Below are 27,694 nucleotides of genomic sequence, written 5' to 3' on the forward strand. Positions count from 1 at the left end.
CTTTCCTCCAATAGTTTGGAAAGCTGGATACTATTTCTTTGGCTTGATCACAGAGGGGAAGGACCAGATTAATATTGCCACCATTTGTCTTGAGGAAACGTATCGGGAAAACTGTCAGCATTGGTCGCATTTCTGGTCGCTCCTGAAGCTTGGACCACACCTGAAAGGCCCACCCCACCGATCGCCAACCAGCTCCCATTTAGACAATTGCCTGCCCCATGGCGAAGCTCCTCTCCTGACTTTCACAGTGTTTCCAGCTATTAGCCTCAATGTGTTGATTTATGAGGGAGGTTGCATAGACTAGGCCGGTATTCCCTCAAGTATAAAAGATTGATGATTGATCTAATTGGGGTGTTTAAGATGACAAAAGGATTAGAGAGCGAGGAGAAAAAAAATTAATTTCCTCTGAGGAGGCCAGAAAAATACGCACAGCAGGCGTTTATGTAGCTTTCCTGCCAGAAAGTAAGGAGGCATGGGATAGTGGGAAATTTGGCCAGTTGGATAACGAACTGGCTAACCGATAGAAGTCAGAGAGTGGTGATGGATGGCAAACATTCAGCCTGGATCCCAGTTACCAGTGGCGTACGGCAGGGATCAGTTCTGGGTCCTCTGCTGTTTGTGATTTTCATTAATGACTTGGATGAGGGAGTTGAAGGGTGGGTCAGTAAATTTGCAGACGATACGAAGATTGGTGGAGTTGTGGAGGGCTGTTGTCGGCTGCAAAGAGACATAGATAGGATGCAGAGCTGGGCTGAGAAGTGGCAGATGGAGTTTAACCCTGAAAAGTGTGAGGTTGTCCATTTTGGAAGGACAAATATGAATGCGGAATACAGGGTTAACGGTAGGGTTCTTGGCAATGTGGAGGAGCAGAGAGATCTTGGAGTCTATGTTCATAGATCTTTGAAAGTTGCCACTCAAGTGGATAGAGCTGTGAAGAAGGCCTATGGTGTGCTAGCATTCATCAGCAGAGGGATTAAATTTAAGAGCTGTGAGGTGATGATGCAGCTGTACAAAACTTTGGTAGGGCCACATTTGGAGTACTGTGTACAGTTCTGGTCGCCTCATTTTAGGAAGGATGTGGAAGCTTTGGAAAAGGGGCAAAGGAGATTTACCAGGATGGTGCCTGGAATGGAGAGTAGGCCTTATGAGGAAAGGTTGAGGGTGCTGGGCCTTTTCTCATTAGAACGGAGAAGGATGAGGGGCGACTTGATAGAGGTTTATAAGATGATCAGGGGAATAGATAGAGTAGACAGTCAGAGACCTTTTCCCTGGGTGGAACAAACCATTACAAGGGGACATAAATTTAAGGTGAATGGTGGAAGATATCGGGGGGATGTCAGTTGAGTTGGAAACATTAGGGATCTTCAAGCGGCTATTGGATAGGTACATGGATTACAGTAGAATAATGGGGTGTAATTAATTTGTTCTTAATCTAGGACAAAAGTTTGGCACAACATCGTGGGCCAAAGGGCCTGTTCTGTGCTGTATTTTTCTATGTTCTTTAACACAGTAAAATATCCCAGAATACTTCACGGGTGAGTAAGCAAACTAAATTTAATACAGGCACATAAGGAAATACCAGGGCCGAAGACTGGTGAAAGAGTTCGGCTTTAAGAATCTTAGAGGAGGAGAGAGCGGGACAGAGATTTAGGGAGAGAATTTCAGAGCTTGGGGCCCAGGGAACTGAAGGCACAACCATTATTGGGGGTGAAAACCATCCGGGCCCCAACTCCCCACACCCCACCACACGCCTCAACTATCAGTTGTGTTGAAAGAAAGGGACTTGGGTAGCAGTAAGTGAACGTTGTTCAATGAACCGGGAAACATGCCTATCTCGCCAGCCTGTCAGACATCCCAAAAACAGGACCAAACTATTACAATGGGGAATCGAAATTGTTACGATCCCAGTTGATGCTATAATGGGATGGGAAAGTCCCAGCATGGAACCCTGCCTCAAAAGACCGTAACTGTTTTTAAAAATTCAAATGTGGAGGAAGAGAGTCAGGGCCGAGAATTAATTTCAACACCAAGAAAAAACATTCATTACAGATGGAAAAATTAGATTATAATTCAATACCCCTTGACTCTCCCGTTAGCTTAACAATTACAGACAGATTTAAAGATTAACATGGATTCCAAAGTACATCTTAAGCTGCCATGGTCGCATTAACACAAAAAGTCCCTTTTAAGCACACAAGCTGATTGTGGTCAAATACATGCACTCTGCTCTGAACCCAAGTTGGTGTCTATGGATTCCGCCTCAGAATCTCCACCGATGACGGTCACATGAGAGTTTCCAAACACCATTCCCAAAAACACACATTAAAATCTTTCCCCATAATAATGATTTCCCTTCGCAGTTTGTATTCCTAAATCCAGTCCAGGTTTTCCAAATGACTCTTTTAAGCCAAGCTCCACTCCACTTGTAACAGCGTCCTGGTTTTGGAGACTGTACAGGCATGATGGGCTGAATGGCCTCGTTGTGTGCCATTAGCTTCTATGGGCACGATCTTCCACCCTTTAATTCTGATTTTCAGTGTAATCCCTCCAGTCAGCAAATCCATGGCCGGTTGCTGTCCTGAAATTGTCCATTTTATTCTCTTGTTGATTCACTGGCCATTCTATGGCACCGTTATTCAGTGATCAGGTTCTGCATTGATAAACCTGGACCAGTGGGTCCACTTACTGTCCATTCTCCATCCACTCATCATTTTCTGACCATCTCTTGACTGCTCACTCACCACCCACTGACCTTCACTCACTATCCACTGACTGACCATCCACTGACCACCCTTTGATTCATAAGGGATTCAAGGGGTTATGGGGAGAAGGCAGGAGACTGGGGATGAGAAAAATATCAGCCATGATTGAATGGCGGAGCAGACCCGATGGGCCGAATGGCCTAATTCTGCTCCTGTGTCTTCGGGACCATCCAAGAAAGGCTGGACTCAATTTTTGAACTGTCCTCAAAATAGACGAGTGTTGCCACCTGAAAGAGCCAGGCTCGTAATGAAAATCAGCATCCAGTTTCACTTCAGTGAACTTGCTCCAAATCTCTCTCTCTCTCTTGCTCTCGCTGTCTCTCTCTTTCTCTCTCTCTGTCTCTCGCTCTCTCTCTCTCTCTCTCTTGACTCATCCCAGGAGTGATGATATAAGAAATGAGGCTTGGTTATTTTGTAAACAAACATTATTAAAACAAAATAATTACAATGTTTAAACTTTTACTTCACAGTTCTACCACCAACAGATTACATGCAGTTTCTTAAACTTAACACTAGTTCACACAAACAACACTTTGCATGAAAATACAAATCTCGTTCCACTCACACATAAAGGCAAAATCAACACCTGTATTTAGGAAGCGATCTTTCTTCTGTTAGGTACATTCATTAAGAACCCTTTTCCAAAGCCATCTCTCTATGGCTTTTTTTTTCGACCTTTTAGATGGCTGCTTACATCCTTTCCAGTGTAGCAGATTTCATGACCTGCCTCATGACTGCTCACATCCTTCTCTTTGCCTGTTCCAAATCGATTTCTCTCTCCCTCTCTCTCTCTCTCAGCTCCGATCTTCAAATAAAGGCCCAGACTGGAAATTTTCAACTATAATTGGGCTGCTTGATTGTCCACTCCCGTTTACACAAAAGACCAGCAACGGAATTCTCCAACGGCGGGATCCTCCAGTCCACCAGCAGCACCCCCACCCCACGGGTTTCCCGAAAAGTTGTGGGGTGACCACAATGTGAAACCCATTGGCCGGCTGCGGGGATGTAGAATCCCGCTGCAGGCGAGTGGGGGGGGGGGGGGGGCCCATGCTGGAAAATGCAGCTGGTGGACTGGAGAATCCCACCCCAGAGCTATTCCATTCATATGCAACTTCCTTCGATTGACGGACAAATGGGCCATCAGTCTCTGTAACATCAGACTCTGGTCCTGCAGGAATGCCCCAAAAGACAATGGATCTCGGGTGAATCACCTTATGCATTCCCTAATGGGTTTAAGTCTGAATGGGACCATGTGACTCAGCCAGGTGTAGGCGTATCCCTCTGACTCTGCTGCGAGCAGTCTTTTATTTCAGTCTGTTTAGCCCCTAAATTGCGACATTTTGGACCCCATTTCTGGACCCAGGTTGCTAGCATCTGCCACATCTTGACAGTCTACTTTATTTCCTTACTCTGTAACCTCCTCCAGCCCTAGGATTGTGCTCCACAATTCTGACCTCCTGCGCACCCCTTAGTTTTATTGCAACACCATTGGCAGCCATTCGGGGCTGGTTTAGCACACTGGGCTAAATAGCTGGCTTTTAAAGCAGACCAAGGCAGGCCAGCAGCACGGTCCAATTCCCGTACCAGCCTCCCCGAACAGGCACCGGAATGTGGTGACTAGGGGCTTTTCACAGTAACTTCATTTGAAGCCTACTTGTGACAATAAGTGATTTTCTATTTCTACTCTATTTCCTTCGCTTGCCCAGGTCCTGCCCTCTGGAGTTCCCTCCCTAAACATCTCCATCTCCCTACAACCCTCTGCTTTAAGATGGTCTTTAAAACCTACCTCTTTTGACCGGGTTTTGATCTCCTGTCCTAATACCTCCTCCTCTGGATGGGTAGCATTTCATTTCTGATAACCCACCCGTGATGCTCCTCGAAACCTTTCACAAAGTTGAAGACACTAGGCAAACGCACGCTGTTATCTATCAATGTGGTAAGTTGTTGTGCGGTTGAGGGGGCTGTGTGTTTCTGTCTGGTGAGGATTGAAGGTAACAAACTCTTTCTGTTACAGGCCAACAGTCCACAGAATCTGCGCCTGTTCTACGAGAAAAACAAGACCCTAGTACCAAAGTAAGTTGCTTGCCTTTCTATATGTTTCCGCGGGCCAGTGTTGGTTATATTTACCAATGCCTCTGCTCACACGTTAGCGTGAGTATTTGGTGAATGTCAGACTGGGGACTTGGAACTGGATTTGTAGATTAATTGATTGATTGATTGATATTTATTGTCACATGTACCGAAGTACAGTGAAAAGTATTTTTCTGCGGCCGAAGGAACGTACATAGTAGACAAGAAGAATAATCGACAAAGTACATCGACAAATAAGTAATTGGTCACAGCGCGGAACAAGGGGCCAAACAAAGCAAATACGACATGAGCAAGAGCAGCATAGGGCGTCGTGAATAGTGTTCTTACAGGGAGCAGATCAGTCCGAGGGGGAGTCGTTGAGGAGTCTTGTAGCTGTGGGGAAGAAGCTGTTCCTGTGCCTGGATGTGCGGGTCTTCAGACTTCTGCACCTTCTGCCTGATGGAAGGGTCTGGAAGAAGGCAATGCCTGGGTGGGAGGGGTCTCTGAAAATGCTGTCTGCCTTCCTGAGGCAGCGGGAGGTGTAGACAGAATCAATGTGGGGGTGGCGAGCTTGTGTGATGCATTGGGCTGAGTTCACCACACTCTGCAGCTTCTTGCGATCTTGGGCTGAGCAGATTTAGGTTTAGTGTCACGTGTACCAAGGTACAGTGAAAAGTATTGTGTGTACAGTCCAGGCAGATAGGTCCATCCATGGAAACATAGAACATACGATAAATACATGAGGATACATAATGAAAATACATAAACATAGACAGCAAGCAAGTATAGGGTATATAATGCTACAACTGTAGAGACGATGCGTAGAAAGATCAGTTCAGACCCTAAGAGGCTCATTCAGGAGTCTGGTGACAGTGGGGAAGAAGCAGTTTTTGAGTCTGTTCGTGCGTGTTCTCAGACTTCTGTATCTCCTGCCCGCTGGAAGAATGAATAACCCGGGTGGGAGGGATCTTTGATAAGGTTCCCCCTTTCCCCAGGCAGCGGGAGGTGTAGATGGAGTCAATGGATGGGAGGCAGGTTTGTGCGATGGGCTGGGCGGTGTTCACGACTCTCTGAAGTTTCTTGCGGTCCTGGACCGAGCAGTTGCCATACCAGGCTGTGATGCCGCCCAATAGGATGCTTTCTATGGTGCACCTGTAAAAGTTGATAAGGGCCAGCATTCCCTGAATGCAGCGAGTGTATGTCTGAGGTGGTGAGGTGACAGACTGCCAACACCATTGAACATTTACCCTGACGCACCTCTCCCAGGATTACTCACCTGCCTTTCGATTTGTTATGGTGCTTGAGGCAAGTAACCCACTGGGGTAGCCAACCCTCCAGGATTGGCCCGGAGTCTCCAGGAATTGAACAACAATGTCCAAGACCGCCCCCCCCCCCGAACCTCCAGTGCACCCTGGAGGCCGCTTGGGTTACCCAGAGTTGATGCCGAATGTCTCACGAGCTAAATGCCCACCCACCAGTCTTGAGAGCAGGTGGGAGAAGATCGGACAGGTTGACGTTTTCACCCCATCCTCCCCCAGATGCACTTTTCAATCTTCTATCTGACTCAGTTGATCAGCAGCCTATTCACAGGCTGGCACTGAGGATAGTACGTCAGCCAATGGGACTGTGAGCCATCAGAAAGGTCCAGCCTCAGATATGGCGGGATGGTAGTTTGGCGGGGGGCTTCAAGCGAGCATTAAATTGATTTTGGCGAGGATCTTTGGCGCCCATAGGCAGAAGGGTTTGTAGCCAGGTGCCAGGGTGAACGTTGAGGGAGTAATGCCAGCTGCCAGAGCCAGTCAAGAGGAAGTGATATTGGCGCTCTGTGCCAGCTCTGAGTCACATTGAGTGGCTGGGGGCAATGTTTGCAGAAGGCAGGCTCACGTCTGCAGACAATAAGCTGCTGGACCTTTGCAGGAGGCTGCTGGCTGGATGGAAACTGGCCTTTCGCTTGAGTGCGACGGGCTGTCGTAGAGAATCTGCGTTCAGCCTCACCGACAGTCTCTCACCCCCCAGTAGTCTGTGCAGTGTGTGAGAAAGCCCGTGGACAGCGTCAGTGGCCTAAAGCCCTGTTACGTACTCCCAGCTGCAATGGGGGAGGGGAACTTCAAATTGACTCAATTCCCCAGAGTAAATGGAGATTGCACGGGGGTCAAAAACCCAGAAACAATGGGGGAGGAAGGGGAGGGGCGGGATTTTTCACCCTTGTTTTTGGCAGGCAGGCACGGCAGCAGGGGTGGGAATCAAATGGGAATCGCCAAACAGCTTTAACACCATCAGGATTCCCCGTTATGATCGTCCCCACCAATGACGTATATTAGAAGACATTGTAATATCATTATCAGGCTTCTCTGCTGTATTATCATCCCACATCAGACAACTCCCCCCATCACACCCCAACATCGGTCGGGTTTATAACAGCTTTAGACTGACGGGGACCTGGTGAAGCAAACCCGCCAGGGAGCACAGATGAGCACAGCCCCCAGGGGGTAGGGGTCATGCCTGGGCAGTACGGTGGTTCTGCTAGGGGCAGTGCCAGGGAGGGGGGGCGACCTCCGATGGGGAGGTCCATGTGTGGGGGGGATGCCCTGTGGGGGAGGGGCATCCCGCTCTCTGGAAGGCCGGAGATGCTGATGGAGCGGCCTATGCCAGTGCGATATCGTGGGACCCACCTCCAGGATTCTGTTGGACCAAATGTCAAAACATATGGGGGGGAAGCCAGGCGTGTTAGCAGGTCCGCGGGATCGTCAGATGTTGAGAATTCAGAAACTCTCACTTTTGTTTCAAATCCCTCATCCCCTCCCCTCCCCTCGCCCTGTAATCTCCTCCCTTCCTACAACCCTCCAAGATCTCGGCACTCCTTTGATTCCAGCCTCTTGAGGATCCCCTGGTTTGAATGGCTCCACCCTGGGTGACCTGGGCTTTGAGCTCTGTAATTCCCACCCGAAACCTGTCTCCCCTCTGCGCTGTACCTCTCCATTCCACTCGAGACTCTCCATACAACCTGCTTCAACTCTCCAAAAATCTCCCCAAGTGACTTGGTATCACATTATACCTGAAATGCCTTGGGCATTTTGCTACGATAAAGACGGCACGGTGGCACAGTGGTTAGCACTGCCGCCTCACAGCGCCAGGGACCCGGGTTCAATTCCGGCCTCGGGTGACTATCTGTGCGGGGTTTGCACTTTCTCCCCGTGTCTGTGTGGGTTTCCTCCGGGTGCTCCGGTTTCCTCCCACATGTCCCCACAGGGCAGCACGGTAGCACAAGTGGCTAGCACTGTGGCTTCACAGCTCCAGGGTCCCAGGTTCGATTCCCCGCTGGGTCACTGTCTGTGCGGACTCTGCACGTTCTCCCCGTGTCTGCGTGGGTTTCCTCCGGGTGCTCCGGTTTCCTCCCACAGTCCAAAGACGTGCAGATTAGGGTGGATTGGCCGTGATAAATTGCCCCTCAGTGTCCAAAGATGTGCAGGCTAGGTGGGGTTGCAGGGATAGGGCGAGGGGGTGGGTCTAGGGTTAGGGTGCTCTTTCGGCACTCAGTGCACACTCGATGGGATGAATGCCCTCATTCTGCACTGTCGGGATTCAATGGATTCTAAGGCAGTACAGAAAATGATGCGACATAGAGCAAATATTTCAACTTGAAAGCAAGCTGGAAACTATAGGCCACAAATAAAGGATAGTCACTTCATAAATCGAATGGAGAACTCAGGAGTAACATTTTAAAATAAATTTAGAGTTCCCAATTCATTTTTTTTTCCAATTAAGGGGCAATTTAGCGTAGCCAATCCACCTACCCTGCACTTAGAACATACAGTGCAGAAGGAGGCCATTCGGCCCATCGAGCCTGCACCGACCCACTTAAGCCCTCACTTCCACCCTATCCCCGTATCCCCCAAACCCCTCCTAACCTTTTTGGACACTAAGGGCAATTTATCATGGCCACTCCACCTAACCTGCACATCTTTGGGCTGTGGGAGGAAACCGGAGCACCCGGAGGAAACCCACGCAGACACGGGGAGAACGCGCAGACTCCGCACAGACAGTGACCCAGCGGGGAATCGAACCTGGGACCCTGAGCTGAGGCAGCAGTGCTAACCACTTGTGCTACCCAGGAGTAATGTCTTTCCCACGAAAGTGATGAGATGTGGCAGTCGCCACCGCAGGGAGTGGTTGAGGTGAATCGTACAGACATGGGAAGCTGGACAAACACACAAGGGGGGGGGGGGGGAGGAATAGAAGGATATGCGAATCGGGTGAGATGGGGAGGGTGGGTGGAAATCTGCGTGGGGCGTAAACACTGGCGTGGAGCAGTGGCTCCGGATTCAGCCTGGTAAGTTTGATGGAACTTAAATGCACTTTGTTGCTGTGCAGCATCCGATGACTTATTATGGGATGGGAGACTCTGCTGGCCTTGAGCGTCCAGGGAAAGGACCAGCCTTTGCGCCGACCACTCGGGCTTTATTTGGCACCTCACGCTATTTGTTTTCTCTTTTTGTGAACAGCATTCCGAGAGAGACCTCCAGCCACCTCCGGCATCTGCTCCAGGGACTCCTGCTCCGGAATTACAAGGACCGTATGGAGTTCAGTGAGTATCCGGCCTTCACTTTCACTGGGACAGAACCTAAGCACGTACGAAATAGGAGCTGCAGTTGGCCGTTCGGCCCCTTGAGTCTGCTCTGCCGGTCAAAAAGATCATGGATGGTCTTCCACCTCAACTCAATTTTCCTGCCTTGTCCCCATATCCCTGATGCGCCCAGCGTCCAGAAGTCTCAGCACTCCTGATGGTACCAGTTGTCGAGTATAATATACATGACGGCGGAGCGCCCGCAATCCTCTGGGGTGGAGAACTCCAAAGATTCACAACACTCCCAGCGAGGAAATTCTCCTCATCTCAGTCCTAAATGATTGACCGTTCTCCAGAGGCAATGCAGCCCTCGACTGCTCAGCAGCCTCTCAGTCTCAATCCTGTCAATCTCACAATGAATTTTAAATGTTTCAGTGAGATCACCTCTCCTATGAAATGAAAATCGCTTATTGGCACAAGCAGGCTTCAAATGAAGTTACTGTGAAAAGCCCCTAGTCGCCACATTCCGGCGCCTGTTCGGGGAGGCTGTTACAGGATATTGTCTGAGACTTAGAAGAGTAGGTCCATTATATTCATCTCTCCCCGTGGGACGGTCCTCTGGACCCAGGAGCAGCAGACAAGACAACAGATGAGCAGGTGGCAGGCATTCCTGACTCCCAGCAAACATACATCTCAATGAGGAGGAAAGACTCTTAAGGGGAGGAAGATCCTACTGTGGATAACCAATAAGGCAAGGAGAGTATTAAGTTGAAAGCGGAAACATATAAAATGGCAAAGGTTAGTGGCGGGCCAGAAGATTGGGATAGATTGAGAATCTAGCAAAGATAGACTGAAAAATAATCAGGAAGGAGATAAGACCACAAGACATAGGAGCAGAATTAGGCCACTCGGCCCATCAGGTCTGCTCCGCCATTCAATCATGGCTGATATTTTCTCATCCCCATTCTCCTGCCTTCTCCCCATAACCCCTGATCCCCTTATTAATCAAGAACCTATCTATCTCTGTCTTAAAGACACTCAGTGATTTGGCCTCCACAGCCTTCTGCGGCAAAGAGTTCCACAGATTCACCACCCTCTGGCTGAAGAAATTCCTCCTCATCTCTGTTTTAAAGGATCGTCCCTTTAGTCTGAGATTGTGTCCTCGGGTTCTAGTTTTTCCTACAAGTGGAAACATCCTCTCCACGTCCACTCTATCCAGGCCTCGCAGTATCCTGTAAGTTTCAATAAGATCCCCCCTCATCCTTCTAAACTCCAACAAGTTCAGACCCAGAGTCCTCAACCGCTCCTCATATGACAAAGAGAAAGAAATTGGGGAAGTAATTATGGGGAACAAGGAAATGGCAGAAGTTAAATAGCTATTTTGCATCGCCCTTTACTGCCGAGGATACTACAAGCATTCCAGAAATTGTAACGAATTCAGGGGGGAAATTAAATGCAGTCAGCAGAGAATTAGTTTTAGACAAACTAATGGGGGTTAAATGCTGACAAATCCCCTGGACCAGATGGTTTACAGCCCATAATTTTAAAGGCTGTAGCTACCGAGATCATGGATGCATTGGTAGTTGTTCATCAAAAATCCTTGGATTCTGAACCAGTGGCTAAATGATTAGGAAAACTGCCAGTGCGGTCCCTTTGTTCGAAAAGGGAAGGAGGCAAAATTCAGGATACTACAGTCCGGTTAGTCTCACTTCAGTTATTGGAAAATATTAACGTTGATTATTAAGGAGAGAATATAGCACTGCATTTGGAAAGCCAGAATCTGATCAAGAACTCACTGGTCTTAGAGCAATAAAGCAGTTCTGTACTTCAGCAACGAGGGAGAGAGAGAACACATTCCTTCTTCTCCCAAGGTCAAATCACTTCTGCCCTGTTCTCTCTGAAGCATCGCCTAGAAACCAGCCACTGACTGTTGCCGGTCAGAACACTGTCCCTGGCCAGTGTGCAGGTTGCCAGCCAGTCAATCGAACCGACTTCTAAATTCTTGGAAGTGCAGGGTCGGATTAGGACAAGTCAGCATGGATTTAGTAAGAGGAGGTCATGCCTGACAAACCTGTTAGAGTTCTTTGAAGAGATAACAAATAGGTTAGACCAAGGAGAACAAATGGATGTTATCTATCTTGACTTCCAAAAGGCCTTTGATAAGGTGCCTCACGGGAGACTGCTGAGTAAAATAAGGACCCATGGTATTCGAGGCAAGGTACTAACATGGATTGACGATTGGCTGTCAGGCAGAAGGCAGAGATTTGGGATAAAAGGTTCTTTTTCGGAATGGCAACCAGTGACGAGTGGTGTCCCGCAGGGTTCAGTGTTGGGGCCACAGCTGTTCTCTTTATATATTAACGATCTAGATGACGGGACTGGGGGCATTCTGGCTAAGTTTGCCGATGATACAAAGATAGGTGGAGGGGCAGGTAGTATGAAGGAGGTGGGGAGGCTGCAGAAAGATTTAGACAGTTTAGGAGAGTGGTCCAAGAAATGGCTGATGAAATTCAACGTGGGCAAGTGCGAGGTCTTGCACTTTGGAAAAAAGAATAGAGGCATGGACTATTTTCTAAACGGTGACAAAATTCATAATGCTGAAGTGCAAAGGGACTTGGGAGTCCTAGTCCAGGATTCTCTAAAGGTAAACTTGCAGGTTGAGTCCGTAATTAAGAAAGCAAATGCAATGTTGTCATTTATCTCAAGAGGCTTGGAATATAAAAGCAGGGATGTACTTCTGAAGCTTTATAAAGCATTAGTTAGGCCCCATTTAGAATACTGTGAACAATTTTGGGCCCCACACCTCAGGAAGGACATACTGGCACTGGAGCAGGTCCAGCGGAGATTCACACGGATGATCCCAGGAATGGTAGGTCTAACATACGATGAACATCTGAGGATCCTGGGATTATATTCATTGGAGTTTAGGAGGTTGAGGGGAGATCTAATAGAAACTTACAAGATAATGAATGGCTTAGATAGGGTGGATGTAGGGAAGTTGTTTCCATTAGCAGGGGAGACTAGGACCCGGGGGCACAGCCTTAGAATAAAAGGGAGTCACTTTAGAACAGAGATGAGGAGAAATGTCTTCAGCCAGAGAGTGGTGGGTCTGTGGAATTCATTGCCACAGAGGGCGGTGGAGGCCGGGACGTTGAGTGTCTTTAAGACAGAAGTTGATAAATTCTTGATTTCTCGAGGAATTAAGGGCTATGGAGAGAGAGCGGGTAAATGGAGTTGAAATCGGCCATGATTGAATGGTGGAGTGGCCTCGATGGGCATGGCGGAGGACCGGATCTCTGGCTTGTCGACCCAGCGGTCAACGGAGCAGCTGATGCAAGTTATTCAGAAAAGGCTTTGCTCAGCAGAAACTGGACTGCTTGGACCCGGTAAAAGAGTCAATTGAGCGGCTGGAGCTTAGATTGGATGGCCAAGATTGGACGATCCAGAAGGTAGAGAAGGCGCTGGCTGAGCAGGAGGAACATCAAACTGCGGTGGAGTTGGAGGTGGGGATGCTGAGAGACCAGCCGAAGAAGCTCCTGGAGAAGGTGGAGGACCTAGAGAATAGGTCCCACCAGCAAAACTTGAGAATCGTTGGGCTCCCGGAGGGGTCCGAAGGAGCGGACGTTGGGGCATACATCACAGACATGTTTGAGAAGCTGCTGGGGGACGGGGCATTCTCCCGACCCTTGGAGGTGGACAGGGCTCACAGACACTCACGAGGAAGCCGCGAATGGGAGACCCCCCCGAGGGCAATGGTGGTGAGATTCCACAGGTACTTGGATAAGGAGCGCACTCTACAGTGGGCCAAGCAGACACGGAACTGTAAGTGGGACAACAGTATCCTGCGTGTTTACCAAGACCCGAGTGTGGAGGTGGCCAGGAGAAGAGCAGGCTTTAACCAGATTAGGTCGATCCTTTTTAAGAAAAAGGTGAAGTTCGGACTGTTGTATCCGGCCCGTCTTTGTGTCACGTACGAGGAACAGCACTTTTATTTCGAGTGGCCTGAGGACGTGCTGGACTTCGTGAAGAGGAAAGGACTGGTGGTGGACTGAGAACTTTTGAACTTTGCTGCAACGTTCATGTTTTTTTTTCTGTTCTTTTAAAAAAAAGTTTCTTGTTTTTCGTTTTGTGGAAGCTGTTTGTAATGCCTTTTGCATTGATTTGGGACCAGCGGTAGAGCTGAGTGAGTTAAAGTTTTCATTTGCACTGTTGGGGGATGGAGGTGTGCTTGTTTAGATCCTGGTGTTTTTCTGTCTGGCAATTGTGTGGGGATTGTTTGATGTTGGAGTATGTTTGTGTGAGCGGGGGGGGAGGGAACAATAGGTGGGAGACTATCCGGCACCAGGGATGGGGGCCACCAAGCTATCTGGGCGGGCTAGCTCACGGAAGCGCAGTGGGGGGGGGGGGTGCATATGTTCGGTTTATTAAAGGGGTTGGGTTACAGAGTGTTGTTACTAGGGGGGGGGGTTAAATAGTCTGCTGACGAGGGAGGGACTTGGGCTAAGGGACAGAGAGGAGGTTGGGGGCGGAGGCTGCCTGGGGGCGGGCCGGTGGAGGCGCGGAGCATGGGTTGGAGGTTGGCCCAAAAAAGGGGATGGCTGATCGGCAAGGGGGGGGGGGGCAATGAGCTCCCCAACTAGGTTGATCACCTGGAATGTTCGAGTGTTAAATGGGCCGGTCAAGAGGGCACGTGTGTTCACGCATCTTAGGGGACTGAAGGCGGATGTGGTAATGTTGCAGGAGACGCACCTTAGAGTAACTGATCAGATTAGATTGAGGAAAGGCTGGGTCAGTCAGGTCTTAGTAAAGACAGTAACCAGCGCCCGCACTGGAGGTTAGATGTGGGGCTTTTAGCGGACGAGGAGGTGTTTAGGCGGTTGAGGAAATGTATTCAGAACTACCTGGAGGTCAATGACACGGGGGAAATTTCAGCAGCGATGGTCTGGGAGGCACTGAAGGCGGTGGTCAGAGCGGAGCTGATCTCCATACGGGCCCATAGGGAGAAGGTGGACAGGGCAGAGACAGACCGACTGGTAAAGAAGATACTACAGATCGATAGGTTGTATGCGGAGACCCCAGAGGCAGGGCTTCTAAGGGAACGGCGGAGGCTACAGGCGGAGTTCGGCTTGTTAACCACAGGGAGGGCGGTAGAGCAGCTGAGAAAGGCGAGGGGGGCGATCTATGAGTATGGAGAGAAGGCCAGCAGAATGCTTGCACAGCAGCTTAGAAAGAGGGAGGCAGCCAGGGAGAGAGGGAAAGTAAATGACGGAGATGGGAACCTGGTTGGAGATTCAGCAGGGGCGAATAAGGCGTTTAGGGATTTCTACAGTGGGCTGTATAGGTTGGAAGCCCCTAAGGGGCCGGAGGGGATGAGGCACTTCTTGGAGGGGCTGAATTTCCCAAAGGTGGACGGGGAGCTGGTAGAAGGGCTGGGGGCCCCGATCGGGTTGGAAGAGATAGTGGAGGGTCTGAAGGCCACGCAGTTGGGTAAAGCCCCGGGGCCGGACGGGTACCCAGTGGAGTTTTATAAAACGTTCTCTGGGATATTGATGAGGATGTTCAATGAGGCAAGGGAAAGAGGGGTGCTGCCCCGATGTTGTCACAGGCCACAATTTCGCTGATTCTGAAGCGGGACAAGAACCCGGAGCTGTGTGGGTCCGACAGGCCGATATCCCTGTTGAATGTGGACACCAAACTGCTGGCCACAATTTTGTCCTCCAGGATTGAGGATTGTGTTCCCGATGTTATTGGGGAGGACCAAACGGGGTTTGTTAAGGGTAGGCAGTTGGTGGCCAATGTCAGAAGGCTGTTAAACGTGATCATGATGTCCCCGGAAGGTAGGGAGGAGGAGGTAGTGATTGCAATGGATGCAGAAAAGGCTTTTGATCGAGTAGAATGGGAATATCTGTGGGAGGTACTGGGATGGTTCGGATTCAGGCGGGGCTTTATAGACTGGGTCAGGTTGCTGTATCAGGCTCCTGTGGCGAGCGTACGGACAAATAGGACAACATCGGACTATTTTAGACTGCACCGGGGGGCGAGACAGGGATACCCCACTCCACACTGCTGTTCATGCTACCTATGGAGCCATTGGCAATTGCTCTGAGAGCGTCAAGGGGCTGGTCTGAGGGGAGTTGCGGAGGGGAGGGGTGGAGCACTGAGTCTCGCTCTATATAGTAGTCTATATGGTCTATATAGTAGACCAAATGAAAGACGATTTTCGGAGGTGGGACTCGCTTCCGTTGTCACTAGCTGGGAGGGTGCAGACGGTTCTCCCGAGATTCCTGTTCGTGTTTCAATGTCTCCCCATCTTTATTCCCCGGTCCTTGTTTAAACGGGTCAACAAAGTGATCTCTGGCTTCGTTTGGGCGGGCAAGACCCCGCGGGTAAGGAAGGTGATGCTTGAGCGGAGTCGGGGAGAGGGCGGGCTGGCGCTGCCAAATTTTAGTAACTATTACTGGGCAGCGAATATGGCCATGATCAGGAAGTGGGTGGTGGGGGAGGGGTCGGCATGGGAACGTATGGAGGCGACTTCATGCAAGGGCACCAGTCTGGGGGCGTTGGTAACTGCACCTCTGCCGTCCCCGCTGGCACGGTACTCCACCAGCCCCGTAGTGGTGGCGGCCCTGAGAGTCTGGGGGCAATGGTGGAGACATGTGGGAGCAGAGGGAGCATCGGTCTTGTCCCCAATCTGTAATAATCACCGGTTTGCCCCGGGAAGTATGGATGGGGGGTTCCGAATATGGCGGAGAGCAGGGATTGAGAGGATGGGGGATATGTTTATAGAGGGGAGCTTTCCGAGTATGAGGACGCTGGAGGAAAAGTTTGGTTGGCGAGGGGGAATGAATTCAGGTATCTGCAGGTGGGGGACTTCCTACGTAAACAGGTGGCAAACTTCCCGCTCCTACCACCAAGGGGGATTCAGGACAGGGTAGTTTCCAGAGTGGGGGTAGGAGAAGGGAGCGTCTCTGACATTTACAAGGAACTTATGGGGTCAGAGGAGACGCAGACTGAGGAGCTGAAGCGCATGTGGGAGGAGGAGCTGGGAGGAGAGATAGAGGATGGTCTATGGGCGGAGTCGTTGAGTAGAGTCAACGCGTCCGCAACATGTGCCAGGCTCAGCCTGATACAATTCAAGGTCGTTCATCGGGCTCACATGATAATGGCCGAGATGAGCAGATTCTTTGGGGTGGAAGACAGGTGTGCAAAATGTGCGGGAAGACCAGCGAACCATGTCCACATGTTCTGGGCATGTCCGAAGCTTAGGGGATTTTGGCAGGTGTTTGCGGATGTCATGTCCACGGTGTTACCAAGGGTGGTCCCGAGTCCAGAGGTGGTGATTTTCAGGGTGTCGGAAGATCCGGGAATCCAGGAGGAGAAAGAGGCAGACGTTCTGGCCTTTGCTTCCCTGGTAGCCTGGAGACGGATACTATTAGCTTGGAGGGACTCAAAGCCCCCAAAGTCTTTTGGCTATCGGACATGGCTAGCTTTCTCTGTTTGGAGAAAATCAAGTTTGCCCTGAGAGGGTCACTGTTAGGGTTCGCCCGGAGAATTTGCGGAAAATTAATCGTCAGCAGAATGGGGGTGGGGGGTTAGTTTAGCTTAGAGTAGGGGGTTAATAAAGGTGGGACCTGTAAGGGAGGGAGATGGCTTTTGCACTGTTTACAGATTCATATACATTGTTTATTTTGTTGTTGTTATACCAAAAATACCTCAGTAAAATGTTTATTTAATAAAAAAGGCACATTCCGATTATGGGTCCACGGATCAAAAATAAAAATATTGAATAAAATAAATAGGAACAAAGGGCAATCAAATTGAAGGACTCGTAACAGAAGGCAAATGAAATTCTGACTTAAGAGGGTTGGAATATAGAGGGGTAGAAGTAAAGAGGTGTTGCTGTAACTGTACAAGATATTAATAATAATCGCTTATTGTCACTACTTCAATGAAGTTACTGTGAAAAGCCCCTAGTCGCCACATTCCGGCGCCTGTTCGGGGAGGCCGGAACTGGAATTGAACCGTGCTGCTGGCCTTGTTCTGCATTACAAGCCAGCTGTTTAGCCCACTGTGCTAAACCAGCCCCTAGTGAGCCCTTTTAGCAAGGCCGCATTTAGAATACTGTGTACAATTGTGGTTCTTTTATTTAAGAAAAGATACATTACCATAAGATTCCTGGGTAAGCAGACTAAAGCCAGACAGAGAAGGGGCACTGCGACCACTCTAGCTCTTTTACAGTCCCGATGACTCTGGGCAGCACGGTAGCACAGTGGTTAGCACTGTGGCTTCACAGCGCCAGGGTCCCAGGTTCGATTCCCGGCTTGGGTCACTGCCTGTGCGGAGTCTGCACGTTCTCCCCGTGTCTGCGTGGGTTTCCTCCGGGTGCTCCCTGGAGCTGTGAAGTAATTGTGCTAGCCACAATGCCGCCGTGCTGCCCCCGATATGAGCTCTATGAGTTTGGATTTGAATTCTCCCAGCGCCCTCCCATGACCTGTGACAGTGCGAGTGGTTTAGTTGAGCTGATCAATGTGTTTCATTCCACAGGTGAATTCTTTCATCACCCGTTTCTGGACATCAGCTGTTCCATGAAGAAATGTAAGTGGGGCGAAGACTGATCTACGTTAGTGGGAGGGGTGTGTGGAATGACACACGGCTGTACTGGGGAGAACTTCCATTGTAGTTCCATCGAGCAGATAGTTCGACTTGTAGCTTAACTACTCCAGGCCGTCATCCCGACATAGGCAGATCAAACATTGAGCACATTTATACGCAAGAGCACCCATGGGTGCTGGAGGGGGGTGGCAGTGAAGGAGTCCCTTATCAGCGCCCGCCCCCCCACCCTCCCCCGTAACAGACGACACTAGTGGGAAGGGATGGGTTTGGAAAGAAAGAATGAGAGAAAAAGGAGAAAATAAAGAAAGATATTTTTACAGCACCTTTCACGACCTCCATTGAATCCCCCCCAGTGGGGAAAGCGGGCCATTCGGCCCATCAAGTCTGCACCGACCCTTCGAAAGAGCAGCCTACCTAAGCCCATTCCCCGGAGCAAACCCACTCAAACACGAGGAGAAAGTGCAACCTCCGCGCAGACCGTCGCCCGAGGCTGGAATCGAACCCGGGTCCCTGGTGCTGTGAGGTAGCAGTGCTAACCACCGTGCCGACCTGGACCTCCGGATGTCCCAAAACCTTGCAGAGCAAAAGGAGAACTTTTTAAAGTAGTCACTATTGCGATGTAGTGTGAGTTTCTCACAGTAGGAAAATGCGGCAGCCAATTTCCACACAGCAAGATCCCCAAAACAGCAATCTGATAATGACCAAATAATCTGTTTTTAATGATCTATTTGAAGGGCCTGCTCGCAACAACCAGTAGCGCACGTGGCACTATACTGTGATACTCTGTGCCAACATCTAATAGAGATTTGTGAGAGATGGCGTTTAACCGCTGTGATGTTTGCCAGTCTCGGGGGTAACGTCTGGTTGTAACCTGCTGCTGTCTCCTCTGTCCACAGCTGCCCCAGTGCCCGTGCCTGTGTATCCCAGCTCAGCCTCCACCAGCTCCTGCAGCAGCTCCTCCACATCCCACCTCGCTTCACCGCCAGTAAGTACATGTCAATCCGCACCACTCTCCAGTAAATGGCTGCCGAGTGGGGAGGGGTGGAGGGCGGGCTAGGGTGTGGCACCACCGCTGGTAATTAGGCTGGGAATAGACAGTTTGGACTCAAAGTCAGAGGGGTGAGGGCAGGGGTTGGGGTGAAGATCGGAACAGAAGAATAAAGCAGTCTGGCTATATTTGTATGAGAGCTGGAATACTGTGTGCAGTTCTCAGCCTCCATATTTTGAACTTGCATTGGAGACGGTACAGCAAACAAAGAAAAATACAGCACAGGAACAGGCCCTTCGGCCCTCCAATCCTGCGCCGACCATGCTGCCCGTCGAAACTAAAACATTCCACACTTCCTGGGTCTGTATCCCTCTATTCCCATCCTATTCATGTATTTGTCAAGATGCCCCTTAAATGTCACTATCGTCCCTGCTTCCACCACCTCCTCCGGCAGCGAGTTCCAGGCACCCACTACCCTCTGCGTAAAAAACTTGCCTCGTACATCTACTCTAAACCTTGCCCCTCGCACCTTAAACCTATGCCCTTCGTAATTGATCCCTCCACCCTGGGAAAAAGCTTCTGACTATCCACTCTGTCTATGGCCCTCATAATTTTGTAGACCTCTATCAGGTCACCCCTCAACCTCCGTCGTTCCAGTGAGAACAAACCGAGTTTATTCAACCACTCCTCATAGCTAATGCCCTCCATACCAGGCAACATCCTGGTAAATCTCTTCTGCACCCTCTCTAAAGCCTCCACATCCTTCTGGCAGTGTGGCGACCAGAATTGAACACTATACTCCAAGTGTGACCTAACTAAGGTTCTATACAGCTGCAACATGACTTGCCAATTTTTATACTCAATGCCCCGGCCAATGAAGGCAAGCATGCCTGGGCAGCACGATGGCATTGTGGATAGCACAATTGCTTCACAGCTCCAGGGTCCCAGGTTCGATTCCGGCTTGGGTCACTGTCTGTGCGGAGTCTGCACATCCTCCCCGTGTGTGCGTGGGTTTCCTCCGGGTGCTCCGGTTTCCTCCCACAGTCCAAAGATGTGCAGGTTAGGTGGATTGGCCATGATAAATTGCCCTTAGTGTCCAAAATTGCCCTTAGTGTTGGGTGGGGTTACTGGGTTATGGGGATAGGGTGGAGGTGTTGACCTTGGGTAGGGTGCTCTTTCCAAGAGCCGGTGCAGACTCGATGGGCCAAATGGCCTCCTTCTGCACTGTAAATTCTATGATGCCGTATGCCTTCTTGACTACCTTCTCCACCTGTGTTGCCCCTTTCAGTGACCTGTGGACCTGTACACCAAGATCTCGCTGACTGTCAATTCTCTTGTGGGTTCTACCATTCATTTTATATTCCCTACCTGTATTAGACCTTCCAAAATGCATTCATTACCTCACATTTGTCCGGATTAAACTCCATCTGCCATCTCGCCGCCCAAGTCTCCAAACAATCTAAATCCTGCTGTATCCTCTGACAGTCCTCATCGCTATCCGCAATTCCACCAACCTTTGTGTCGTCTGCAAACTTACTAATCAGACCAGTTACATTTTCCTCCAAATCATTTATATATACTACAAAGAGCAAAGGTCCCAGCACTGATCCCTGTGGAACACCACTGGTCACAGCCCTCCAATTAGAAAAGCATCCTTCCATTGCTACTCTCTGCCTTCTATGACCTAGCCAGTTCTGTATCCACCTTGCCAGCTCACCCCTGATCCCGTGTGACTTCACCTTTTGTACCAGTCTGTCATGAGGGACCTTGTCAAAGGCCTTACTGAAGTCCATATAGACAACATCCACTGCCCTACCTGCATCAATCATCTTTGTGACCTCTTCGGAAAACCTCTATCAAGTTAGTGAGACACGATCTCCCCGTCACAAAATCGTACTGCCTCTCGCTAATACGTCCACTTGCTTCCAAATGGGAGTAGATCCTGTCTCAAAGAATTCTCTCCAGTAATTTCCCTACCACTGACGTAAGGCTCACCGGCCTGTAGTTCTCTGGATTATCCTTGCTGTTCACTTGATTGGTGCCTGGGATGAGGGGAAGGGGTCCGATGATGAGAGATTGAGGAAATTGGGTGTATATCCTTTGGAAGAATGAGCAGTGACCTCACCGAAGCGTTCAACATTCTGAGAGGGTGGATGCTGAGAGATTGCCTCCACTCGTCGGGGAGTCTGACACACGGGGGCCACAGTCTGAGGATAAGGGGGCCGGTCATTTAGGACTGGGATGAGGAGAAACGTCAAAGGGTTGTGACTGTTTGGACTTCCCTACCCCAGAGGGTTGTGGGTGGGGCAGTGTTGAATAGATTTCAGGCTGGGATAGACAGATTTCTGGTTTCTAGCGGAGTGAAGGGAGTGGGCGGGAAAGTGGATTTGATGTGCAAGGTCAGCCATGAGCATATCGAATGGTGGAGCAGGCTCGATGGGCCGAATGGTCTCCTTCTGCCCCCATCATGTTCTTACGTTCATTTCCTAAAGAGCGTTTCCGAACTCATGGAGTCTTTCCAACAATCCAACAGCTTCCCGGTTACTTCCACTGAACCCAACATTTTATTAACAGAATTCAAATTCTTAAATTAGTGGGAAGAGAACCGGAGTTCTCCGGATTGCTCACCCGGATAACCAGGGGTCCCCTGCCCCCATTACCAGCAACAACGTCACCAGGGTCTCTCGAGGCTGTTGTCGTGATGTTTGGTTTCATTTTCCCTCTACTTTTGTCACCCTCGCGCCCCATGCCTCTTGTCCTTATTCCCCCTCTCTCTTCATATTGTCTTGAAGTTTAGTTCTCGAGATTCGTGCTGACAGGTGAACAATTCGCAGTGCACCAAGGGTCACTGAAGCTATGTTGTTGAGGTTCAAAGCTGCAATATGAAAGACGCTCCTTTTCACAATTTCCTTTTCCTTGTAAACAGTCGCTCGCCTCCCCCACCCAGGAGACCCCCGCCTTCCTTCACAGCTCCAAGGATTCAGGTGGCAGCAGCAGCAAGAACTCCTCCTGTGACATTGACGACTTTGTGTTGGTGCCCTACAACAGCTCAACGCACTGCCCTGGTAAGTCTGCCTTCCCAAGGCGAGTCGCTTAGGATCCTCCTACCAACAGAGCTCCGCCATAATAACAGCAATCTTTATTATTGTCACAAGGGCTTACATTAACACTGCAATGAAGTTGGGATCTGTTTCTGGGAGGGAGAATTCGGGGTCCTGGTCACTCTCGTAAAAGTACTGGGATTGGCAAATTTTTGTTGGTTTAGATTATCAGGGGCTATAGAACAAGAGGGTAAATGTCATTGAGGAAGCGATCTGCTATGATCCCATTGAATTGTGCTGCAGGTTCAAGGGGCTGAATGGCCTCCTCCTGTTTCTCAATATCCTCCATGGCTTGTTAATTAGAACATAGAACATTACAGCGCAGTACAGGCCCTTCGGCCCTCGATGTTGCGCCGACCTGTGAAACCACTCTAAAGCCCATCTACACTATTCCCTTATCGTCCATATGTCTATCCAATGACCATTTGAATGCCCTTAGTGTTGGCGAGTCCACTACTGTTGCAGGCAGGGCATTCCACGCCCTTACTACTCTCTGAGTAAAGAACCTACCTCTGGCATCTGTCTTATATCTATCTCCCCTCAATTTAAAGCTATGTCCCCTCGTGCGAGACATCTCCATCCGAGGAAAAAGGCTCTCACTGTCCACCCTATCCAATCCTCTGATCATCTTGTATGCCTCAATTAAGTCACCTCTTAACCTTCTTCTCTCTAACGAAAACAGCCTCAAGTCCCTCAGCCTTTCCTCATAAGATCTTCCCTCCATACCAGGCAACATCCTGGTAAATCTCCTCTGCACCCTTTCCAATGCTTCCACATCCTTCCTATAATGCGGCGACAGAATTGCACGCAATACTCCAAATGCGGCCGCACCAGAGTTTTGTACAGCTGCAACATGACCTCAGGGCTCCGAAACTCAATCCCTCTACCAATAAAAGCTAACACACCATACGCCTTCTTAACAACCCTCTCAACCTGGGTGGCAACTTTCAGGGATCTATGTACATGGACACCGAGATCTCTCTGCTCACTATAATCAATTATAGTGAATTACCAGCGTTCTCCAAAAAGCAATGAACTTTGTCTCTCCCTGACCCAATGTTCTTGATCACAGTAAAGCTTACTATGAACTTCGAAGAACTGATTTACATACACAAATGAGATGCTGTAGCAAGCTATAGCAACCTCTCACTCTAATATAAGGAACCAAGTGTGTTTAATTCCAAATTAGGTTCCAACAGTGAATAGAGAGGACCAGCTAAAACATAACATTTTAAAAATAAATTTAGAGTGCCCAATTACCTTTTCCAGTTAAGGGGCAATTTAGCGTGGCCAATCCACCTAACCTGCACATCTTTGGGTTGTGGGGGTGAAACCCACGCAAACACGGGGAGAATGTGCAAACTCCACACAGGACAGTGACCCGGGGCAGGGATCGAACCCGGAACCTCGCGCCGTGAGGAAGCTAAAACATACCATGACCCACGTTATCGGTGATTGAGATCGGGAGGGGGGGGGAGAGAAATACAGAGGCTGAAATTTTCCAGCCCTTCCCCACTGGGATCTTCCTGTGCCGCTGATAGTACATAGAACAGTACAGCATAGAACAGGCCCTTCGGCCCTCGATGTTGTGCCAAGCCTTGTCCGAAACCAAGATCAAGCTATCCCACTACTTGTCATTCTGGTGTGCTCCATGTGCCTGTCCAATAACCGCTTGAAAGTTCCTAAAGTGTCCGACTCCACTATCACAGCAGGCAGTCCATTCCACACCCTAACCACTCTCTGAGTAAAGAGTATAGTGTTCACCCATTGTGGGTTCTTCAGCAACGGAAGGCGCGAGCAGCGGCAAAAGTCGTTGATATCGGGCAGGACCAGAAGATCCCACTGACGGCCAGTGGGGGCGCCATCTCCACCACCACAAAACACGCTCCATGGGGGCATAAAAAATCCCATCCAGAGTTTCCAATGGGGAGAAGCTTCAATAAAAGTCTTTCGACACCAAACCCTGCCCTGTTCACTGGGGTCTGGCTCTATGCTTCATCCTGTGGTCATTCCCATTCAGGAATATTTTGCCTGGGTGGACTTCAACCTTGACAGAAGAGTTTGTGCTGGGCGCGATATTTCACATCATTGGGGAAGAGTAATACCCTGCCAGATTCGAAGGCTTCCGAGACGATTCGAAAAGGTTGATTCTCGTTTGCGAATGTTCTAAACTGTGAATGAAGTACTGTTGATGAGTGGGAGAGGAAATTCGCTGTGAAAGCACTCCTGGTTCTGGCACGACACTCTCACTGCTGCTCACGCGCCTGAGTTAATTCTGAGGGTTTCTGTTGATTTTTGTTGTCAGTAATCGGGAAAGTAAGGAGGAACCTTTTTAACTCGGAGAGTGAGAATGGCCTGGAGCTTGCGGGCCCCAAGAGTGGTGGAGGCGAAGATGATTAATGATTCCCAAAGGAAATCGGTTGGGCACGGGGATAGAGTGGGGGAGTAGGACTAACTGGATTGCTCTATAAAGAGACAGCCAGCAAGGACTCGATGGGCCGAATGGCCTCCTTCTGCACCGTACTGACTTTTATAAATCTTAAATAAGTATTTTGTCGATTGTATTGTTGAAAGGAGAGATTAAATACTTATTCTTTTGCTCCTCAGTTGAGCTGCTGGGTGATACCATGACAGGGAGGACAGCGATTGGCAGCCTGAATGACACAAGGTACGTTTCTGTGAGGACACGGTGGGGGAGATGCACAAAGTCTAGACGTCTCTTTGGCCGGCCTTCACTCCCAGTTGATCTCAGCACAAGCTCTGATCCGAGAAAGATCAGCATTTATTTCCCATCCCTAGTTGCCCTGAGAAATAAGAGTAGGACTTGTCATTTGTATGCGTTTTCCCACATTTTCACCATGTTCCTTAATTCCCTGAGTACCCAAAGTCTTTGGTGTACTCACTGCCTGAACATCCACAGCCTCTGGGATCATAGAATTTACAGTGCAGAAGGAAGTCATTCGGCCCATCGGGTCTGCACCGACCCTTGGAAACAGCAGCCGGCTGAAGCTCCTGCCCCATCCCCAGAACCCAGTAACCCCACCTAACCCTTTGGACACGGAGGGGCAATTCAGCATGGCCAATCCATCTAACCCGCACATCTCTGGACTGTGGGAGGAAACCGGAGCACCCGGAGGAAACCCAAGCAGGCACGGGGGAGAACGTGCAGACTCCGCACAGTCACCCGAGGCTGGAATCGAACCTGGGACCCTGAAGCTGCGAGGCCGCGGTGCTAACCACTGTGCCGTCGTTCCACTCCTCGGGATAAAGAATCCTAAATGGCTGAACCCTTACAATAAGACTGTGCCCGCCGAAGTCAGGTTTGACAGCCGGCCGCGGCGGCGTAGTTGGCAACAGTCAACAAAGAACAAAGAACAAAGAAATGTACAGCACAGGAACAGGCCCTTCGGCCCTCCAAGCCCGTGCCGACCATACTGCCCGACTAAACTACAATCTTCTACGCTTCCTGGGTCCGTATCCTTCTATTCCCATCCTATTCATATATTTGGGCAGCACGGTAGCTTTGTGGATAGCACAATTGCTTCACAGCTCCAGGGTCCCAGGTTCGATTCCGGCTTGGGTCACTGTCTGTGCGGAGTCTGCACATCCTCCCCGTGTGTGCGTGGGTTTCCTCCGGGTGCTCCGGTTTCCTCCCACAGTCCAAAGATGTGCAGGTTAGGTGGATTGGCCATGATAAATTGCCCTTAGTGTCCAAAATTGCCCTTGGTGTTGGGTGGGGTTACTGGGTTATGGGGAAAGGGTGGCGGTGTTGACCTTGGGTAGGGTGCTCTTTCCAAGAGCCAGTGCAGACTCGATGGGCCGAATGGCCTCCTTCTGCACTGTAAATTCTATGATAAATCTATGATTTGTCAAGATGCCCCTTAAATGTCCCTATCGTCCCTGCTTCCACTACCTCCTCCGGTAGTGAGTTCCAGGCACCCACTACCCTCTGCATAAAAAGGGTCTTGGCCTCTTGAGTCACAAGGGCTCGAGGTTCAGGTTCCATTCCAGGGCTTGAACACGAAAGTCCAGGCTGAAACTCCAGTACCGTGCTGAGAGAGTGCTGCACTGGTGGAGGTGCCCCCTTGCGGGTGCGATATTAAACTGGGGACCCACCTGACTATTTGGGATGTTAAAAAATCCCGTGGCACTGTTTTGGAGAGCGAGGCAATTTTAAAAAATGAATTTAGAGTACCCAATTCATTTCTTTTCCAATTAAGGGGCAATTTAGAGTGGCCAATTCACCTACCCTGCACATCTTTGGGTTGTGGGAGAATGTACAAACTCCACATGGCCAGTGACCCAGAGCCGGGATCGAACCTGGGACCTCGGCGCCGTGAGGCAACAGGGCTAACCCACTGCGCCACCGTGCTGCCCCCACAAGGCAATTCTTGCTGATGCCCTGCCCAATGTTTATCCGTCGAACAATATCACAAAAACACACTATCTGGTCATTATCACGTTGCTAGTTGTGGGATCTTACTGTGCGGAAATTGGCTGCTGCGTTTCCTAAATCCCGACAGTGGCTACACTTCAGACGTACTTTACTGGCCGCAAAGCGCTTTGAAACGTCGTGTGGTTCCGAAAGGTGTTTTTTGAGACAAATTGCACATTTAAACCCTGAAAAGTTCTATGGGAGTTCGACTCCATTCCCCAATCACTGCTGCACTGTGCTGTGTGTCGTGCAGGCTAATTATCTTCTCTTTCTTCCAGCAGTTCAGTTCTGACTTCTGCGGGATTAGGAAGTCAAGGGAGATCATCATCCCCTTCTGCGTCCTGCAGCAGCTCTCCAAGCCCCTCCGGGTAAGACCACTGCAGTCTTGGACTAAATTGAGGCTTAATGAGATTTTTGTGATCACAAGTTCTGCTGACATTTTCTCTAAACGATTGCCTGGAAACCTGACATTTAACAAATCAGCCAGGTGCCAACAGCAAGTCTGACAGGAGATGTCACAGAGGACGGCTTAACGGCTTGTTTGCTGGATTATATACCAATATCAATTCTGTAATGGAGCTAAAAACCCTCGTGTCTCTGCTTCATGGAATCCCTACAGTGCAGAAGCAGGCCGTTCGGCCCATCGAGTCTGCACCGGCCCCTGGAAAGAGCACCCTACTCAAGCCCACGCCTCCACCCCATCCCCGTAACCCAGTAACCCCACCCAACCTTTTGGACACTGAGGGGCAGTTTATCACGGCCAATCCACCTAACCCGCACATCTTTGGACTGTGGGAGGAAACCGGAGCACCCGGAGGAAACCCACGCAGACACGGGGAGAACGTGCAAACTCCACACAGACAGCCTGGAATTGAACCCGGGTCCCTGGCGCTGTGAGGCAGCAGTGCTAACCACTGTGCCACCGAGGGAGTGCTGCGCTGTTGCATAAAACACTAAACCAAGGCCCCATCCGCTGTCCCAGGTGGATGTAAAAGATCCCCATGTTACAACTTTGAAGACAAGCGGGGAAGTTCTCCCCAGTTTCCTGGTTCAATCCTCAAGCAACCCCATCAAAAACCGATTCTCTGGTCATTATTCCATTGCTGTTGACGGGAGCCTGCTGCGTGCACGTTGACAGCTGTTTCCTATGTTACAATTCAA

The 27,694-nt window shown here is 49.8% G+C and overlaps 1 protein-coding gene across 7 annotated transcripts in view; it reads left to right on the plus strand.

The window, feature by feature from the left end:
* The window catches only part of ulk1b (unc-51 like autophagy activating kinase 1), a 134,577-nt gene that overhangs the window by 53,849 nt on the left and 53,034 nt on the right, over positions 1 to 27,694 (plus strand). For 6 of the 7 annotated variants that reach the window (XM_072518967.1, XM_072518810.1, XM_072518649.1 and 3 more), the window contains 7 exons: positions 4,777 to 4,835; positions 9,335 to 9,417; positions 17,941 to 17,991; positions 18,906 to 18,994; positions 21,924 to 22,062; positions 24,706 to 24,766; positions 26,812 to 26,901. In XM_072518967.1, the coding sequence (XP_072375068.1) occupies positions 4,777 to 4,835; positions 9,335 to 9,417; positions 17,941 to 17,991; positions 18,906 to 18,994; positions 21,924 to 22,062; positions 24,706 to 24,766; positions 26,812 to 26,901 (572 nt within the window). The remainder of the gene's footprint in view (positions 1 to 4,776; positions 4,836 to 9,334; positions 9,418 to 17,940; positions 17,992 to 18,905; positions 18,995 to 21,923; positions 22,063 to 24,705; positions 24,767 to 26,811; positions 26,902 to 27,694) is intronic. The other variant, XM_072518726.1, reaches the window with a different exon arrangement.

This window comes from Scyliorhinus torazame, chromosome 1 (assembly GCF_047496885.1).
Source record: "Scyliorhinus torazame isolate Kashiwa2021f chromosome 1, sScyTor2.1, whole genome shotgun sequence".
Classification (NCBI taxonomy): Eukaryota; Metazoa; Chordata; class Chondrichthyes; order Carcharhiniformes; family Scyliorhinidae; genus Scyliorhinus; species Scyliorhinus torazame.